Below are 20315 nucleotides of genomic sequence, written 5' to 3' on the forward strand. Positions count from 1 at the left end.
CGAGCTTCACTTCACTATTTTTGTGATGTGTGTGATTAACAGAAAATGGGGCTTTATTCTGAGCTCTAAAACAGACCAAAAAAAAAAATGGGGAGACTGTTATAAGACCGGCAGTTCTAATTCTGCAGTGAGTTAGCAACAGGTAACACCACCGAAGCCTGTGGATTTTAGGCATTAAATAAGTTATTTATAAGCCGTCTGACTGAATATTCGAAGTTTTGCATATAAATTTCCTTTTTATGCAGAAAAATAACTGTAGTTGAATACAAGGATGCTATTTATATATTTCTCGAGTTAACTTTGAGGGAAATTATCGTTCACATTTTTTGTTAAAAGAACTATTAACACTGTTACTTCTGGCCGAGAATTATCATAATGAGGCCCATAAAGCTGCGCCTTTTAGTGGGAGCGGGGGTCACTCGATAACCTAAGCAAAGCCGTTTTCCCTGCTCCGCAGGCAGACAGTTCGTTACTTGTCACCTTCGTGTTTTCACAGACAAGCGCGGGGCGGAAAACGAGGGGGGGAGATCAGGACAGGAAAAGGTGACTGCGGAGCAAGAAGCAGCCGAAGCTAGCAGGAGAGAGCCAGACACAGAAGTCACACCGGGTTCCTTCAGCAGCCCCCCCCCGTACCCGGGTGCAGGGTCACCCCTGTAAGGCTGGTTCTGGCGCTGCAAGTCGGGATCGAGAGGATACGTATGCTTATCAGGGAGCCATGACATTGCATCTTACCTCTCGAAGTTGCCTTTGGCGAAATTCAGTGTCCCGAGGGTCCCTGAAACTTAGAGCAATCCGGCCGTTAAAGCAGACATTCAAAGCTGTTAGGCAGAATGGCGCTGAGATCCCTGTGCTGTTTGTACCATCCTCACTTCGCCGCCCTTTGAAGGAAAAGCGAAGCCCTCACGTCCTCTCGGTGGCTGGGTGCGTTTCTCCCTCAAAATGGCACTTCCGAATCAATCAGGGATGCCAGGAACGCGGAAAGCAAGGAGCGCTGCCGTGGACGGTCACCTTCCACCGTTAAGACAACTTGACATTGACCCTTCATCCTTGACCTTGTCCTTGGGGACAGGAGCCCGCGTCGCTGCCGGGGTAAACCCCGGCCCCGGAGCCGCTGTCCCGCGGGGTGCCGAGCGAGGGCGGCGGGGCCGAGACCGAGTCTGGGTGCGAGTCCGGGTCCGTTCCCCCCGCGGGCAGGTGGAGGCAGCCCGGGGGAAAGCTGCGGATAGAGCTGCTGGTGGAAGCCGCCCTCCCGCCGCCCGAGCTTCCCCCATCCCCGGTCCTCCCGCCGGGGCGCGGCGGCTCCCGCTGCTAAAACCTCCTTTTCCTTTCATTTCCGCCCCCCCCCCCCCCCGTTCTTCTCCCCCCATAGGCCTCAGCACCGCTCCACCTAAAAGCACCCTGACTGCTATGCCTGTAGCGGGGCAGCGCCGTGCCCGGGCTCTGCAAGGCCGGGTAACGACACAAGGAGCCGCGGGCCGGGGCTGCTGCAGGCCTTCCTGCCCGGCCGCGCCGCAACTCCGCCGCGCCTCCTTAAATCTCTGCCGTTAAAATGTGGGCGGGTGTTTCAACTCAAAAAGCGCTCAAATTTTTTTTCTTTTCAAAAAAAGCTGATGAGGTTAAAAAAAAAAAAAAAGGGAGGGGGGGGGGGGAAGAGAAGAAGGGAAAAAAAAAAAGAGAGAGAAACCGGCTTCGTGTCCGTAGGAAACAGAAGTAGCAATTGTTTGTGCTTAAAAAAGGGGGAGCGCAAAGCCGCGGGCGGAGGCAGCGACGGCGGGACCGGCAAGTGCAGCTTTATTTCGCGAAGTTGAAAGAAGAGGCGAGCGGCGGCTGTCACTGCGCGCCGGGCCGGGCACGGAGCGGCCCCTGCCCGGAGCTCACCCTCCGCTCCCCGCCGGGGCGAGAGGCGCGGCTGGCGGCGGGCAGCGGTAACAGCGGCACCCTCCGCCCCGCCGCCGGTACCGCCAGCACCCGGCGCTCTCCTGGATGCTCCGGAGCCGCCGCCGCCGGGGGCGGCCGCCGGCCGGGATCGCGCCCGCCCGCAGCGCGGAGGCTGCGCGGGGCCGCGGGAGTGAAGCTGCTGCGGGGAGCGGGAGCACCGAGGGAGCCAGCTCGGCGGCTGAGCGCCACGGGCGCCGCCCGTCCGACCCTGCCGTGCTCGGCCCGGACTAGAGAGGCGGCGGCGTGGGATGCCAAGGGGGGACCGGGATCCCGAGCGGGAGTTGGATGCACACTGCTACGGAAGACTGATCCTCGGAGCTGTTGCTGCTAAGGCTCAGATCCCGGCTGTGAGCAAGGGTGGGTTGTCTTCTTCTTCCAAGATCTCAGGTCTGAGTGAGTCTCCGGTGTACGTGTATATATGTTACCTATAACATATATCATATATCGCATAGCTCTTAACCTACCCTCCCCCCAACCTCCCCGAAAAGAGGCCAAAGTCTCTCCTAGGAGTTTACTCTATATGTGGAAGCAAAGAAATCTTCTTTCAAGTGGAGCTGCACTTTTTGCCGAATAATCACGTGTGAGTTAGGGGCGGGCTCTTGGCAAGGAGGTTTTTTACGAGTATTTACTACAAGGTCTACTCCAGAAGATTAACCATCCCAATCCTTCTGTCAGCCTCCGATGCCATGCCTGGGTAAAAAAAAAAAAAAAAAAAAAAAAAAAAAAAAAAAAGAGAAAAAAAAAAAGAGAAAAAAAAAATTCTCCTCTTTTTTCCGATCGTCAGTCACCCTAAAGAATGGCCGAGCCTTCTGGGAACGAGCTGGCGTCCGCGGCTGCCAAGGGGGACCTAGTGCAACTTACTAATTTGTTGCAAAAGAATGTAAACGTCAATGCACAAAATGGATTTGGGAGGACTGCGCTGCAGGTTGGTATCCAGAGAGGGAGGACAAAAAAAAACCAAATGGTTCATCACTGGTACCTCCGTGAGCCGGGGTGCCAAAAAAGACAGCGTACTTTCTGATTTTGGTTGTGAGAGCAGGCTGGTGGATGAAATTCGAGTGGTTTTTCAAACTCGTTGGATGCCGTATTTTATAACTTTACTGGCTCCAACTCCCTAAAATGACGTACTTGAAATAAAAACTGGTCAAAACCATGATTTCAACCGGGGAATCACCCTCAGTGTCAAACGGGCTGAGAGTTTGCTGATATTTTGTAACTTCGTGGGGAGGAGGCAAGGAATGAAAGAGCTGAGATGAAAAGAAATCAGCTTAGGTGAGCAGGATTTCATAGCAGGTCTGTAAACACCAATGTGCTGTTCTCTGAGCTTAGGATTTCTCTATTTTTTCCTCTGTGTTTTTTTTTTCTCCTTGCTTTTTTTTTTTTTTTTTGCCTGCGATCTGCTTTTAAAGCTTGGCTCTTCTCGGGTCTGGGGCTGCTGTAGATGGTACTTTTCCTTTCTACGTTGTTTGTGAGGAATGACCTTTCTCATCGGGAAGCATGCTGCTCCGCACCGAGGACCTCCGATGCACATTCAGGCTTAGCCCTACGAGTCAGGGATCCAGCCGGATCACTTGCTGCTTTTTGCTTCTTCTTCCTTTTATTTTCCATTCATAATTAGGGCTTTAAAATGTGCTTTTTTCAGCTCGGCTAGCAGGGGCACAGCTTCCAGCTATTTCCTTTCTGATCGTATAGGGTGCTATGTCCTAATTTTTAAGTGTGTGGCTGTGCAAGGCAGGAGTTGGAACTCGTCCAGCTGTTGGAGCTGATGAAAGATTTTGCTTTTAATAATATCAGATAATGATAGCAAAAAAGGTTAAAATATCTACAGAAAAGCTAAAGATGTGATTTATAAATCTGGAGGGAATAATAATAACAATAATAATAGCGATGTGTGGTTATTTGTATACTTAAGGTATAAGTAATGAAACGTGGAAGTGCAGCTATAGATCTTAATTTCTCAATGTTAGAAAAATCTTTTGTTAACTCTTCTTCCCCCCCCCCCAACCACAACAATAATTGCTTGAAAATGGGATTTTAAAAAGCAGAGAGCTTGCGAATGTACCCGAGATATTTACAACTTTTTGGCTTACCATCAAAACGCTAGAGCTGGAAAATGAGCCCCTCTTGCTAAAAAAGCAGCACTGACCCTTTTTTGACCATTTCGCTGGAGCTGGGGCTCTGTGAGCTCCTCTCTGCCCTGTTAGCACCTAAATAGGGCAGCGCAGGGCAGCGCAACTTGCAGCAACTTTTAAGAGAGTGAAAGGGTTTAAATTAACAACTTAGACAAACTAACTTCTTTAAGAAAGCAGGAAACATTCATCAAGCTGGTTTATCCTGGGGACAGGGGCTGGAAACCGATTTGTCCCACAGTAGTGTATTTATTTTTTTCCCCTTAAAAGCAGCTAACTGTCCGTATCCTGCATTAAGGCATATTTTACACAATGATCCAGCACCCAGCTCTATTTAAACACACATCTGTGTCCTAACAATGCTTCTTATCGCTGCCTAATTATATCTGAGTTAATGAACCACGGCAAAAATCAGAACAGGGGAATCTGTCGACTTATTTTCAATATGTATCATCGACCACACTCGAAAGAGCTCTCTGTCAGTGCCCTCTCCCAAACGGAGATAATCTCTCTATAATCTCTCCCTCAATTAAAACGGGGTGAATGCTCCTGGATTAATACCAATGAATTTATATTTTTCTCCTGCATTTATGTTGAATTAAACAACTGCTCAGCTTGTCTTGCTCTGCCCTTTTTATTCCTGGTGAAGTGTACCTATGCAGGCCTCAAATACATCTCCTGCCCTAATGCTTTTCGTCAGCCTTATTCTATTAATGCTTTCTCCTTCTTTGCCTCCCTCCCCTCGAGTGAAACTTTGCAAAATAAAGGGCAGTCGCTGTGCAGTTGTAGCCCACGACCCACGAGCATCACCTTTTAGATGATTTTCCCCCCCCCCCCCCCCCCCATCTGTAACTGAAGCCTCTGGTCCTCTGAGCCGAACACAGAAAACTCCCAAATACATGTTTTGAATTCCCAAATAATGCAGCCTGGGCTCTCCAAAAGAGATCAAAATGTCCGGATTTTACTAAAGAAAGAGAGATCGCAATGCCCTTGTTTTCTTTTACATCTCTTCCATCTCTGGTCAGAAGTGAAAGAAGTGGCACACAGGCAGCTGGAAGCCTTGGGGCACAGAGAGATCCCTTTCCCTGAATCCCAGATCTTTTTCCCTGAATCCTAGCCTGTCTTATCTGCACTTTTTCTCTGGTCTGTAGATAGAATATACCGGGCTGCTTTACAGCCCACATGCTGCACTAATTGTGTTTATTATAGCTTGCTTTTCTTAAACAGCCTAACCGAGATTTCTCACCAGGAGAGTTTTACAGCAAAACCCCTTGTAGAAATCGTACCTTTTGCTAAACCCAAGGCACTGTCATGCTCGTTTATGCAGATAATTTTTTTTACCAAGATTTTCAAATCACTTTTGGCGTTTCTCAGGAAATAAAAAAGGTTTTTATTGTTGTTTTGACTCGAATTTGACACTTGCACTGGGACTAATGGCAAGGACAGGAAAATGCTGCCCATAGGCTGGAGATTATACATTACTGCGTTCATGTAAAAAACCCTTTGTGCTGACAAAAAAATATAGGAATTTAGGGGGAATCGGTGCAGGATGTGAAGTCTCAAATAAGAGAGATTTGGGTTCGAATTATGATAGTTTTATGACGCAACTGAAAAAATTCAAATAAGCTTTTTTTTTTTCCTCTCTGAGAGAAACAGAAAATCCAATTATTGTTGTTGTTGTTTTTCAAAAAGGGCTGTTTTTAACAGCAGAATATAGCCACGGTTTGCTCAGATTGAAATGATGAAAGTAGAATGTAATGTACTGGGTTGAGAAGGAAACTGCTGGGACTTTGAGACATTCCTTGTAACTTCTCCTTTTTGGGTGACCTAACGCAGCACAAATATAAGGGAGGGAAAATTTCTTGTAGCATTTATTTGTCTTAGCAGACAGAGCTATGGTACAGTGCAAATATTTGTTTTATGATAATGCACAGACAATGTAAACACCTGAGAGCTTATAAAAACACACGGCACATTTGCTGTTGCTGAGGTGAAATATCTGCTCCTCAGAGACCCTGGGCTGGGTGTTTAAGGAGATTAAAGAGTAATGCAAAGGTGTCTCAGGGCTGAGGCAAATGAAACCAAACCGTGCTTAATGTTTGTGTGCTGAGAAACTGAGATAACCCACATCAAATAATAATAATAATAATGATAATAATAATAATGGTATAAAAATCTCCATTCTATGTCACCTCCTCCAGTCATTAATCTCTCTGAGACAGAAAGCCATTACCACCGAAGTGATAACATCTTTAACCGGGTTTAGTGAAAAATACATGAAAAACCAGATGTTCTGCTGTGCCGTTAGCTTTCTAGGGGGGCTCCCCTGTCTGCTTGACATGAGGATTTGAGCCGAAGCAGAACCCAGGGATAAGCACTGAGCATCTAAACCCTGTGCTGGAGCAATTCCCCCACCCCATCCCTCGGTATTCAACTCTTCTTCATCTCTCCTAGGTGATGAAGCTGGGGAACCCCGAAATTGCCCGGAGGTTGCTAATTAGCGGCGCGAACCCCAATCTGAAGGACAGTACTGGCTTTGCTGTAATTCATGATGTAGCCAGAGAGGGGTTTCTGGACACTTTGCAGACTCTGCTGGAGTTCAAGGCTGATGTGAACATCGAGGATGATGAGGGGAACCTGCCCTTGCACTTGGCGGCCCGGGAGGGGCACGTTCGGGTGGTGGAGGTCCTTCTGGCCCGTGCGGAGTGCAAGGTGGGCCACCAGAACAAGCGGGGGGCCACTGCCTACGACCTGGCCAAGCTCTACAAGAGATCTGCCGTGGTGAAGCTCTTGGAGGGCAGCAGCTTCTCCCCCGCAGCCATGGATTAAGCCCCACTCGGACACTGAGCCTTCACCCTCCTCAGTATTTTTTTGTTCTCCTCCTCCTTTTTAATAACATTCGTTGCAACCTTACTTCTATTATTATATATATATATATTATTTTTTCTCCCCCACTCCTGAACAGCTGATAGTGTAAGTCTCAAGAAATTCTAGAGGTGGGTTTACAAGTAACAGAAAGGCTTTAAACCCGCGCTCCCAGCGATTTCTTATGCCTGCCATTTACAGCCTACTCACAGACTCAGCCGTGTACATGCCGGTCGCTCATACCTAGTTTTCCAAGTATCAAGTTTTAGGATTTATTGTAGGTCATTCGTATTAAGTCATTAATACATATTCACATGCTTAATGTTGCTGGGCTTTTAAGGAAAGAAAAGAGCTTATTGTGATTTCTCTCACCTCTCAAAGCTCCCCCCCCCCTCCAATGCCCTCCTTTCGCCATCCCTTATTAGTCAGGCTTAAGGGTTTGAAAACCTGCTTTTGGCTTAAAACAGCTTTTCGAGGGGTAACCTGCACCTCCCTGCTCGGGCAGAGCTTGAAGTCAAAGGCAGTTTGGCCTGAGGACAGAGGACGGCGCTTAGAGGCTTTGGGGAATAGCTGCATTTTGACACTAGCAACAGCTTGTAGCAGTAGGTCACTCGCTTTCCAAACGTAGATGACACTTTTCCCCTTTCAGTATTTAAACTTCCACCAACCTGATTTTGAATTGAGTTACCAGAAAGAGTGTAAGTGGTGGTGTTCTGATTGCCAGAGGTTTCAAACAGCCCAGTTGGGTGGTTCGTGTTTACTGTGCACTGAACGAGAGGAGTTTTCTAGTTTCAAAACAAGCAGCAGAGAACCTTTGTCAGAGGCAGGAGGATGCGGGGGCTGCGATGCAACACGTTTTCTGGTCGCTTCATAAACTGAGTGCAGTTTAGATGCTCTTTAAGGAATATTTGCTTTCACCAGCTGTTCTGTTCTGCCTGGAAATAAACTATCTCAATGACAGATGCATCTCCCAAAGCAGGAATATCGGGATACAGTGACATTTAGGAAGCAGCACTTCGGTATTCGGGAAATCATGTTATTGCTTGCACCTAAAACCCGATTTAACCACTGAATTTTTCCCATTGCAATACAGCTGAGAGGATTCACCAGACTCATTTACTTCTCCAGCTACGACGTTAGGAGCTGAGGACACTTAGCACGGCATTGGAAGGAGTTTAGTATGCAACTTATAACGTTTGTACAGGTTCCAGTTGTTGGACAGCTGGGCAGTTTCAAGTGCTTTATTCTGAATTGCCTAAATTTCAGTTGCGCAAAATAGAAGGTTTTAAATCGATGTGGAACGAACTGTACTGAAAATAGCACTTAAAAAAGGTGGGGGTGTACTTTAGTTTAGATTTTAACTCTTAAAAAAAACGGAGATTTTTACACCACCCCCCCCCCAGTTCAATTACTACCGTTTATCAAGTAAGAAGTGCTCTGCTGAAGCTGCCTGTCACATTTACCATCCGCTCTGTCACGCTGCTGTGTTTTCTGATTAAAAACCTCTGTGAAATACGGAGTTTTGCGCGCTTTTGTTACCGCTTTTTGTTGACGACGGATCATTAACCCCGGCGGCTGGCACAGGAGCAATAACCCGCAATATAAAGAGCATTAAACCCATCCGAAGCATTAAACCCGAGCAACGTAATCAGCAGGTCCCCGAGGTGGAGTGACCCAAACGCTGTTGCTCTCCGTCTTCCTTTCTTCATGTCCTGGAGGATGCTCCAAGCTTTCTCCTTCTCCAGTGCCCCGCACTCCTCCCATGGAGCAGAAATCCGCTCTTCCACCAGGATTTCTCCCATCGGAAAGGTAATATGAGTTTCTCAGTTATTTTTCACCTATGTTGCTAGAAAACCCTTCCTACCAACCCCGTTTTGAGCTCCATCAGCGTTTAATTCACGCTAAGCCAAAGTTTAAGCAGTGGCTTAATAAAACAACTGCTTTTCCGAGCAAAATGCCTCGGGTAGCCAGGAATAGCGGCGTTTATTGAGTGCCAGAAGTTCACGTTCACAGCCAGGACATGTTACACCCCGGTCACGCCTATGGCGTTAGGGGTGAGTCACTTCTGATATGCTATAAAGCCCGGTTTAAAGGTAGGGTTTATTTCCTTTCTCTGTTGCGTTTTCCCTGTAAACTACTCCATTTCTCGGAAAGAATATTGTAAATTGAAATTCCTACTGAGATATTTTGAAATGCGAAAATTGCCCCAAGAAGTTCATGGTTACTACAGGAAGCCTCTGGGAAACCAAGGGAGGAATCAGGTGGTGGGTTACATGCACCTTATGGGGTCTGCAGGTTATACAAGGCGCCTTGTTGCTAGGGCTGGGTCAGCTAAAACCAGGGAGAAGGTCAGTAAAACCAGGGAAAAGTCTTTACGTTTCCTGAGCGAGGAGAAAATAACGTAAAGCGAGTCTCATTGACAGGGAATCCTGGCACCGCACAAGGATTCTGGTGTCGGATGTGGTTGCAGAAGTCGCTGGTGTGATTTTTCCCAAGTAGCCTGGCAACATCAGAGGGTCCAGGTTCACAAACTCGCCTCTTTGGGAAGATAACAGGATACGAACCTGCAGTGTGTGGGGTGGAACGAAATCCTTCCGAAGGCTTTTATTGAGACATGAGCCAAACGAAGAGCGAGTTTGCCAGGCAGGAGCAGAGATTGTCCTGCAATAGCCCAGGGAGAGGCAGTGACCAATATAGGATCGAGGTGAGGTGGATACATAGAAATAAATACAGCAAGCACAGAAACATGGGAAGAAATGGAGCAGGAGCTGTCGCTGTACCAGGATTCACCCTGAGCGGGCTGCGGGAGCACAGAGCTGTGGGGAAAGAGCCTTCTCCCCTATTTCTGTTCCACGGATGAGCAAAGCCGTTGCACTTGACCTTTGTTTCTGAATCACCCTCGGAACAACGGCGGGGGCTGTGGAATTCCTTTGGGAAAGGGCCAGATCCTGCAAAGAGATCCTACAGGGGGAAAAAAACGGATTTAATGTGTGGCAGCAGCTTGCTGAGAGGGTGGAAAGGGCCGGTCTGGCACCGGGGGGGGGGGGGGGGGGGGGGGAGAGAGGGGGAAAGCCCCTGAGGGTTCAGGGACTTCGGAGGGGGCACCCAACTCAGGAAATAACTGCACATTTAGGGACACGGAAAGACTTTCCTTCCAGTTTTCAGCGTGGGGAGAGGGGAGGAATCAGCGCTTTATTCCACGGTGGGAGGTGGAATGAGCGTCGTAGGAAGCGCCGCTGCGTAGTTGGCGTGAAGAAGGAGTTAAACCGCTGGAAGCCCACCGCTTTTTAGCTTTGCGAAGAAAGCAAAGGCTCTCCTCCACGAACGTACCTGGCAGCTCACTGGGCAGCCAGAAGCAGCCACGTATTATCATCGACTTCCTACAGCGCTGAAATGCCCTCGGTGGCGGGGGGGGAATAGCAATAGCCAGCGAGGGGAGGGAAGAAGCTGCGGCGTTTATTTGTGAGGACTGTTACACCGTGGCACGGCATAAAAACGGGGGGGGGGGAATGAAGGGAGCAAGAGCGAAAGGGAGAGAGCCGGGTTCCCCGCCAGCCTCCAATACACACGCATTCAAAATGTCGGTGCAGCTCCCGGAGGGCTCCCCGAGGGGGGGGGCGGCCGCAGGGTCGGGGCAGGTCGGTCGGCCCCGGGGGGAGCGGGGGGGAGCGGGGCAGGGGGTGGCGCGGCCGGCCCCGAAACCGTTATTTCAGCGCTGCGGTTCCCCTGCCCTCGCTCTTCCTGTCCAAACAGTTTTAAATTTACGCGCCTTCCCCAACAGTCTCATCTTATTTATTTTGTTTCCTCCGCCGCCGCCTCGCGTCCCCCCGTCCCCCCGTCCCCCCCCATCCCCCGATGAACGCCCCCCGCCCGGGGGCAGCCGCCGCTCCGCGTCCCCGCTCCGCCGCACCGGGCACCCCGCACCCGGTACCCCCCCACAGCCCCCCGGCCCTGTAACTGCTTGGGGCCGTCGCGTTTCTTCGCTATTTGGAGCCCCTTTTCCTTCCAGCCCTCCCCTTCTCCTGCTTCTGTTCTCTTCCCTCCCGCTCCCCGCAGCCCGGACTGGAGCCTCCTCTGCATAACCCCGGTGCCTCCGCAGCCCCTCCGCCGCAGTGAGTACCGCACAGAAAGGGACCCACGTCTCGCCGGGGGGGGACGGTTATGACTCGTATCTGTGGCTGCTGCCCGGGCTGCGGCGCTCCCGGGCTTCCCTCCCCGCTAACCCCGAGGTTTCAGGGATGCACAAGCATCTCTTCCTACATAGAAGACAAACAGCGGCAGGTTTATCTCCAGGTTTCCTTAACAAAACGGGAAGCAAGGTGGATCTGCCAGCCTGAGCGCCTTTTGTTGGAAATGACAGGGAGCAGAAAGAGCAGGGAAGCAAAATGAATCAGCAGCCACCCTTCTTGGTTTCTGTATCACAGAGGCGAGGAAATTATCTTGCGATGTGAACCCCACGGCACGTTTCTGAGAGCCACATGTGCCAAGTCTGCCTCTGCAGACCTGATTTACAGAGCTCCACTCGAAAAAGAACTAACTTCTGCCATGGCCCTGAGGGGTAAGATGGCTCCTTGCGTTTTGAAGAAGCACCAAGTGCAAATCACCAGGGAGGTTTCCCAGTGCTAAAGGTCACTGTTTGTCACCCTGTGCTTCTTCCCAGAACGTTTGAATTACCTTTCAGCACGGTATCGGTTGTAGTTGTGCGAAGTTCATCTTAAGGAATGACGAGGGAGAGAACTCTCCTGGGTTGGATACTTCAGAATAACCTTGACCTTTCATTAGTGCTTATCCTAAATCAGGCAGGGAAAGCAGGGAATTGGGCAAGGCACCTGCAAAAGCATAGATGGAACGTCTCGGGGTTGAAAGGAGAGTTAAAATGGGTTCTGAATCCCACACAGCCAGGGACACTGAGGGGCTAAAAGACAAAACCCAGAGCTCGCAGGCAAAATTCAGCCTGAGACACATACAAAGACCCCGGGTTCATTTCCTCAGCCCCAGATGCATTTTCGGCCGTCAGTCCAATCAGCACTGCTGAAACTCAGACTGCCAAAAAGGGTAAATTCCCTCTGAAAGCAACTGAATCAGCCAAAATCAGCTTTTCAGGGAAGTACAAGACCACTGAACCATGTTTCCAGTCGCATTTCTTTATGCCTCTGTAACTGCTTTCTGATATTTGCAGAAGCAATTAGGAGGGCTGCTGGTATTTATGAGTATTTTAAACAAACCAGCTTCATTCTGTGTGGGAAGCATGAACCATTCTGCTTTTCAGTGCGGCCACTAAAAGGTTAAAGTCAATGCAGAGCTCCTGGTGAAGTTTTCCTTCAGCAGATAGTGCCTATCAAAATGGTCTTTCTTTCTCCTGTTACACCCTGAGAGCAGAAAACGGGGCAGCATTTATATGGCAAAGCAGCCCTGTCACTCCTCAATATTAAGATCAACACAGTGATATTTTAATGAACACTTTCATCCACGGAGCTAATGAATGTTTAAAGGAAAAGATACTCACCCAGCCCAGACCACAGTAAAATGTGATGCCCTATAGAAATGCTGAGTGTTCGGAAGCTTTTAGGGTTTGACCCTACAAGAGCAATTCTGGGTACACATCACATTTACACGCAGAGTATAGTGCAGGCTGGAATGAGGGCTTCTGCTAAAGTTAACTGTCATTTTCTGGTGAGGGAGGATCACATGTTTAGGCCTTAAGTTATTAACATCTATTCTGATGGAAATAGGGACATTTGGGTACACTTTGTCAAACCCAGGGGAGTGCTTTCTGCTTTAGGTATGTTGCCACCGAGGTGATGTGCCACCGCTTGAATAGCTGCACTTCCCAATCCGGCATGCCAGGACAGGAGCATATTGATCGGTCATGAACTTTTGCTTCTATTTAGTAACGCTGGAGAGCAGGCAGAGGGGATTTTCAGTCCATGCTGGCTGGAAGAGCAGCAGGCCTGGAAACCGAGCTGTTAACTGTGAATGCGTCCTACAAAATGGATTATTTCTTATTAATTTCTGAAAGGAGAAGTCCACTCTGCTAGAAAAAAGCAGCTTTATATCTGGACACACCATAGTTCTCGAGGGTGTGACTGTAGGTGTGTGCAAATAAAGCTGTATTTAATCTCTCTCAGGGAATTTTATAGAGAACATCAGTGAAAGAGAAAAGTGTATTTGTTTCATGAGCGCTGTAACTTTTAATGATACCACCTCCTTGCTTCAACATATATGCTCTAAATAGTGTGATGCCTGTGGATTTCTCAGATGTAATTTGGTTTAGCTCTTGTAAAATAAGGGCTGCAGACAAAAAAAGCTGTGCTACCCTGTCATATATTCACAGCATTCACAATCCAAGCACTGCATGCCTATATTGGAGTGAACAACAATTTCCTTCGTGTACCAGCATTTTAATTTATGGAAACATATTGTTTTGTGTAAAGAAGGTAGTAGATAATTAACTGTATTCATTTCATCTAATTATAGGCCTCTGAGGCAAAAAGCTGACACTTTTCATTGTGGTATATTCAGAGAAGTTAATTGAAAAAACATTGCAGCCACAAGGCATAACATGCCTATCGTATATTTGATACTAATTCTTTTCTCAAAAATGGGATGAATCTGATGCTCGCTCGAGATAAGGATTACTGTTACTCACTCGAGTAAGGCAAAATCTGGGGAAGCTCGTTATGCAATGCTGCAGTGCACTGCAATATCTCTGCAATTCCAGAGCTAACCACAGACAACTTAATTTGCCAAATTGCGAGATGGTTTTGAAATGCACACAAGTATCTATTACAAATTAAGGAAAGATTGAGCACATTTGTAGCTGGGACGTAGGTCAGAATTCGAACAGAGATCTGCTTTGAGAAGCAATAGGTCAATGTATCAGCTCCTAGCTCTGTTTAATCTTTAGGAGGAACCAAGTAGTAACAGCAGCCTTACCCCTTGGAGTTGTTACTCGGAGTGTAATATGTGTTTTTAAGCTATCAGTATGGCAAACAGATAAACAGCAAAGCAACGCTTGCAGCTCCCAAGGATACAAAGCATCAGGCCTTTTGCAGTTTCAGGGTCATTTTTCCTATCACCTGATACACACCAACAGCTTAATCTTCTGACAGCAGTGCTACTTTCATTCTCAAAAGGAAAGTAAAGCAGCTCAGCTCTGCAAAGCTTGCCTCCCAGCTGACAGAGAACACAACAGACCAGACATACTGATTGTGGGGAAGCATTTGCCGTGTATGTTAAAGAAATTCCAGCTTTCAAGCTGAATCATCATCTTAGAGGCAAATATCACCATTCCCCCCTACTTTTGTCACTGGAGGAGTGTAACTCTGGTGTCTCTGCAGCTCTAGCAGCACCACGAGCAGGACACCTCCAGCTGCTGAGCACCCTGGCCCCTGCTCCAGGGGCCTCCATTTCTGCTCTGCCCGTGGGCATGCTGAGCCCACCCAGCCCTCTCCATCTCTCTCTTGCCATGTCTCCAGGCGGTGCTGCTCTTAGCTGGTGGGAGATGACACTGCAAAGGCATCACACTGTGATGAAGTGTGCCTAATTACTGCGGTGGTGGTGCTGCTAGCCCCCTTAGGTGATAAACAACCGCAGTGGAAGGCCACCGAGCTGATCCCAGGGCTTTGCTCTGCTCTGCCCTGCCAGGGAGAGGCATTGCTGGCAGCCCCACGTAGAAGTCCAGAATTACTTGTTTTCAAATGTATTTTACGGAGATGTTTTTCACTGTGGCTAAAAAGGCAGCAGATTGCACTTTAGGCTCTTCAAATGTTTGTTAATAAAGTCAGAGGAAGTCTGAAAAGTAAACAGATGGTGACACGCGGTCACCTTAACTCTGGAGCTCTGGCTCGAGAGATCCAGAATATTTGATAAAGAAGTTCTCTAACAAGAAAAAGAAGTGTGGCTATAGATAGCCATACCCAGCTCCTGCTCCTACACCATTACAGATAAATCACGATTTGCACTGATGTCAGACTCAAAACCCCAGCCTGTTCTTTAGGAGTTCAGCCTGCAGCCACACTCCTCCTCTCCCTTGGTGCTCCTAACTAATCTTCCTTCTGCCTGGCTCCTGCCTTCTCTTTCTCCTCTGTGGTTTTGTCAGATTACTCCCAGCTCTTGCTCTTTCATGATTCGTTTATACATCCATTCCATGGCTCCTGCCTTTTTCCACTCTTCATGCCCTGTTTTCACCTCCTAGATTCCTTTCCTTCAAATGCACATCCAGCCTCTATTTTGTTGCTTAATTACTTCCCCTGGCATCTTATCTTTATCTCCATCATGCTTATTAACCTCCTTGTGTATCATACCCTTTCCCCACTGCATAGCAGAATCTCATTATGTAGATATGTATAATCTTTTTTTAACCCCTAGTCATGAAGAGCTGCTTCCACAACTGATTTCCGTCTATGATGTCCTAGGAGAAGTCCTAGCACTGGTCAATAATAGTTGTCTCCTTGGCTCTTTCAGCTGCTCCTGCTTCTCACTTTCCTCTCCCTCCCATGCTCTGCCTCCTCCCAAACTCTTTCACCTTGGTGACCCAGCCTTCTTTCCTCACTGCCTCAGCAGCAACAGAAGAAAGGGAGATGATACACACAGGGGAGATGATGCACACAGGAGTACCCAGATGTCACAAACATTAATCTCTTAGGAATGCAGGAGGAGATATAGCAGAGAAAGGCTGCTTGGTTCCCAGTGCCTCAGGCGAAGAGCGTACTGGGTTGCTCTGTGAAAGAGCTGCACATGGTGCCTGCACGCCAGGCGGATGCTGAACACGGAATGGCTCTGTCAGCACAGGCTCATCTTTGGAAAATTTAGCTGCCAAAAGCTAACAATTCTTAACCCATCACGTGCAAACCGAGATGCTGTGGAGCCTTCTGACTTTGTCATGTTCGGATGCGCATCTGTGAAGCCACAGCAATGGTGCTGCCAAATTCCAAGTTGCCACTGAAGAGGTACATGGATGAAAGCAGGCCAGTGATGGTGCTCCAGTTCAAATTCCTTCTCTTGAGAAATGGGGATGCTGATAGTTCTGAATGAGGCAACTGGGTTATTATTTTTTAATATGGGCAAAATATTGTTTTAACCTTGTTCTTGAAAATGACTACAGTGGTTTAGCTGGGAACTGCCAAACCCCAAACCTGGGGCAGATGCTTGGCTCGGAAAATACCAGCCCAAATGGTGACAAATAAGATGTTATTAAGACACAGTGGACACGATTAAGCAGAGCAGTTCCGTGACTTTGGCCTCAATTTTTAAGTGACCTGTAATGAATTTCTTAATACCAACTTTGCTGCAATAAGCAGAATCCAGTCAGAGTTCACATTTTGGGGTGAAGACATTTCCTCTGAAAATAAAGGTTATGATCCAGAGTGCTCTGCTGTGAAGAGGGAGAGGAAGGAGTGTGCTGGGGCTGAGACTGGGAACACTGGGGCTGAAGGCTGGAGCAATTTCTTTGGCAACAAAACCAACTTGAAAGACCTATAGAAGTGCAGAAATAAGTTATCACAAGGTATTCTATGGAGATGAAGCTTTATGGAGACAGCAGGGAGAAGTGGGGGAAAGGAATTGCTTCTGATCAACAGAATTCTGATCAATTTTCCTCCAAGAACATCAGAGCAAAAGAAAGGGAAGCCCAAATATTTTGTTAGCTCTGGGGTTCTTAAATACCCCAGCTCTGTTCTGCAGGTGCCAACGGATTGAGCCCACAGAGTGAAGCAGGTACCCTTGCCCCACACCCTCACTAGTGCAGTTTACTATCACAAGCCCCAGGGAAAGCACAATCTAACAGCCCTTAAAGGTGCTCCCCATCTCCCAGAGTTGGCTGCTTACCTTCATACACCAAACTGAAAACTATGGGTGTTTGGGTGCTGCTCTATACGTCGAAGCGTCCCTGCAATGGTGACGGATGTCAGAGCAGGTTGGACAGCTGAGGGTATTACCTGGTTCAGTCATCTGACTTCAACGCTCCGCTGCCTCCCTACTAGAGATTTCAAGAGTAGGTTCCCAGCAGCAGTTGCAGCTATTACCACTGAATGCTACTGTGCATTTGAAATTGCCATTCCATTTCTCTGCTATGGATGAAAGTAAGAGAGTCACACAGGTCCATTCTAATACACAATGGACTGCCTGTTAATTTGCTAGTACATTCATCACCTTTTTTGTCTACAAAATTAACACTTTCAAATTCTTTTAGCAGATCTAATGGATTCTCTGTCTCTTGTTTGCCTGGAAGATGGGCTCTTGCTTGAAAAGAGCTTAATTCAGGAAGTCCTGTGGCCTTTGTTTTGCAGGAAGTCAGATGAGGTGAAAATGGTGGTCCCTCTGGCCACTTTATCAGTCTCTGCTTGTCTAGGATTTTAAGAGCAAAACTGCACTAATGCTGTGAACTTATAACTAGTAGAGTTAAAACATTCTGAAACACCTAGCACAGCCCATGTTTGAAGAAGTTTGGTTGCATTTAAGCAAAATATTTGATGTTATTGACCATGACTGTATAAATTACAGTCAAAATAGTGGTGGCCTGTGATAACACTGCATGGAGAAAAGTATGGAATTAAAACTACTTTAATTAACAGAAACCCAGCATCTATCTTCATAAGCATCAAGCTGAAAATTCATTCTAGGTGCTGCTGCTTGGCACACAGCTTCTTTTGCTCTTCTTAGAAGTGCATGTGTTTAACATGTCCAGATTTCTTTTCAGGTTTAATATTAAACCTGAGTTGGCAGCGCTTAGTTCTGGGACCACTGCAACATTTACACAACATACCTTAATCTTCATGGTATTTCATGCTCAGCACCTTCTTCCATTTGATACAGTTTCACTTTTTTGTCTTTTTAGCTGGAAAAAAAACGAGGTTTAAGGATAGCAGGAAAATTGTCCTGACAACATGAGCTAATGAACCACAAACTGCCTTCAAAGAGAAAAAGTAGCAGGAAGTTCTTTCATACCAGGTATTAAAAATAGACTGCCCCAAGTCCTGGAATGCACACGGCAGTTATGTAACGATCTTTCAGTGACATGCATTAGGAAATATTCCCAGTAAAAGCTTCTCTTTCCTAACACCCAGTTTTACCCCTCTGAAGCTTGGAAACTCTTCATATGGATGCTTCGAAGAAGTCTGAAATTACAATGTCCATTTGAATAACCTATCAATTAGCAAGCCACATAATGACACCATCTAATGGTACAATTGAAGTATTTGAATTTAATATAGTGTTTTCATAATAGTACAATATGAAACACATGATGGAATCCAATTCCCCCCCCCCCCCAGTTAGACTTGATTTTTTTCTGACAATGTAATAACTTTGCACTGGAGCCACCAAAGAGATAAATCAGTTTGGGTCCATATCTTAAGTAATGAGAACACCAGCTATCTTGGAGCACTAAGTATTTCACGTGTTTCAAAAAGGGTTACTTGTTTTTAGGTGCCTTTGATAAGTGGCAGGCATCTGTGGAGGACTGACAGGAGCCATAAGAGCTGTACCTAGCTTCTACCATGTTGAGGAAACTAAATGGTGAATTATTGTGAACTAAATTGGAAATTATTCCTCAGGCTTTTCCCCAGAGACTGAGGAGCCTTCCCAGAGGTCTAAGCTCTGGATCCTGAAAGTATGATTTGAGAAGGAAATAAGGAGATGGAAAATAATTAAAGTCTAACTTTTGGATTTTCAGTGTCCTATTGTTTTCTTGGATTACTTAATGTTCATAACACAGCCCTAGCATCCTCTGCCTATAGCAAAAGCACCATACAAGGTGAGCAACATACTTCCTTGTCTGCCCAAAGCCTGGTCTGCCTTTTCTAATGTCTATTAAAAGACATAAGCCCTACCACAACCTTTAGACTTCCACAGCCACCATGAAGTTATCTCTAACATTATTGATTTCAGTTTATACTTCAAAGACAGCAAAACTCCCCAGTGTGAAGGCTCACAGGTCCCTCTCACCCTGGTTAGTACCTAACTCACGCAGTGTCAGTATTTCCTAGGTTGCCACATACCAAGGTGTATCCAAAAGCACAATTGCAGTTTTCATCATCCACTCCTGTCAGAGATGGAGAGTGATAGGAAGCAGTATAGTGGGTGAAATTCTGCTCACATTTTGGCTCCTACTAATAAGGTTTTCCCAACTCGTGTAATGGAAATTAGATTCAGGATCTCCTAAATGACTTATGGTAAAGCAATATGAGGGTTTGTTTTTTTTTCAGATGAGTAGAACTCCACTCTTAGTGTTGGGTCTGGCTCTCCTGAGATGTCTTTAAAATATTTTCAAAGCCAAAACTGCTTTTTGTGGAGCAAGTAAAGCTCCACACTGTTCTTTGTGAGAACACACAGAAACTGACTGAGGTACAATCAGAGAAAACATCGGATTTATTTCCTCTCCTTCTTGTTCTGCAGAATGGCAGGGTTAAAAATTCCATATTTGATGGGTGGAAAAAACTGTACCACATTCAAAATATTGCATTTTGGGAAGATACATAAATAGTAACAGCAGGAGCACGAATGAGCCTCTTGGAGGGAACCTGTCTGTTTGGTAAAATAGTGAGAAACATCTTAATAGGCAATCTGAAAGAAAATTAAATAGGGCACATGGAATCCAGGTCCAAAATCTGTATCAGAAGAAGAAAGTGAGTATCAGAGCTGAGAGAAAAGTTCTGCTTTTCAAAATGACAAACATATTAAGATCAAGGTGCCTTTAAGGTCATAAAATGAAAGAAAAACCAATGAAGTTATCAGCACATTCGTTTGCTTCTAGATGCTGTTCTACAAACACACTTCTGGGAATCTAGTGCCTAAAAAGTAATTTGTGAATAAGTCAATACTTATTTTTCTGCATTGGTACATATGCAAAGCTCGAGTTGTTTATGTGGGGAGGAACTGTTTCATGCATAGTATTCAGTAGTGCTCCGAATTACAGGAAGACTCTCTCATCATTCAGCCTGATCAGTTTACATGAACTGAAGCAAATAACATCCTCTGTTTTCTTATGCATTTCATGTCTATTTTCATAGAAGCAAAAATGCCTTAAATCAAGACTTTGTCCATTTTGAGGGAAGGACATTTTAGAGCAAATAGAGAATTACAGACTCCTGTTACATCTAACTCCTCTGTAAGCTGGGCTTCACTCAGGCATTTGGGAATATTTCTGAGGTTTACTGCATACATTCACTTCGTGTATGAGATTTGCTGTCACCGAATGCGATATTCAAGGTCAACATTGCAAGTGTAGCTGTAAATGAAAGCTATTTTGGCTGAATTTAAAACCTCAAGTCTTTTCTGTCCCTAAACCAACATGGAAAACCTTATTTGCATATTCAGAGAAAAAACCCCATTCCCTTCTTTTCCCAGAATTTTCAGTTATTTTGCTTGTATTTTTCCTTTTGT

At 46.5% G+C, this 20315-nt stretch overlaps 1 protein-coding gene and 1 long non-coding RNA gene across 2 annotated transcripts; one reads left to right on the forward strand and one right to left on the reverse strand.

Moving 5' to 3' along the window:
• Window positions 1-713: 713 nt before the first annotated feature.
• Window positions 714-8445, forward strand: CDKN2C (cyclin dependent kinase inhibitor 2C). The gene is made up of 3 exons (XM_062623249.1): window positions 714-2295; window positions 2723-2863; window positions 6522-8445. Exons 2-3 carry the CDS (start codon window positions 2735-2737, stop codon window positions 6894-6896), a joined length of 504 nt encoding a protein of 167 aa, XP_062479233.1. The 5' UTR covers window positions 714-2295; window positions 2723-2734; the 3' UTR covers window positions 6897-8445.
• A 569-nt stretch (window positions 8446-9014) lies between these two features.
• Window positions 9015-14599, reverse strand: LOC134165974 (uncharacterized). The gene is made up of 2 exons (XR_009965712.1): window positions 11607-14599; window positions 9015-9893 (listed from the first exon to the last, which is right to left on the reverse strand). It is a non-coding gene; the product is annotated as an uncharacterized LOC134165974 (long non-coding RNA).
• Window positions 14600-20315: the final 5716 nt, after the last annotated feature.

The sequence above is a fragment of the Pezoporus occidentalis genome, unplaced genomic scaffold (genome assembly GCF_034315485.1).
Source record: "Pezoporus occidentalis ecotype Australia unplaced genomic scaffold, CSIRO_AGI_Poc_V1 ctg25, whole genome shotgun sequence".
Taxonomy (NCBI): Eukaryota; Metazoa; Chordata; class Aves; order Psittaciformes; family Psittacidae; genus Pezoporus; species Pezoporus occidentalis.

Bases quoted from the DNA above. Each gene is read 5' to 3' on its own strand.
- CDKN2C (XM_062623249.1), top strand. From the start codon at position 2,735: ATGGCCGAGCCTTCTGGGAACGAGCTGGCGTCCGCGGCTGCCAAGGGG. The intron at 2,864-6,521 runs GTTGGTATCCAG...CATCTCTCCTAG, and splicing joins TTGGGAGGACTGCGCTGCAG to GTGATGAAGCTGGGGAACCC.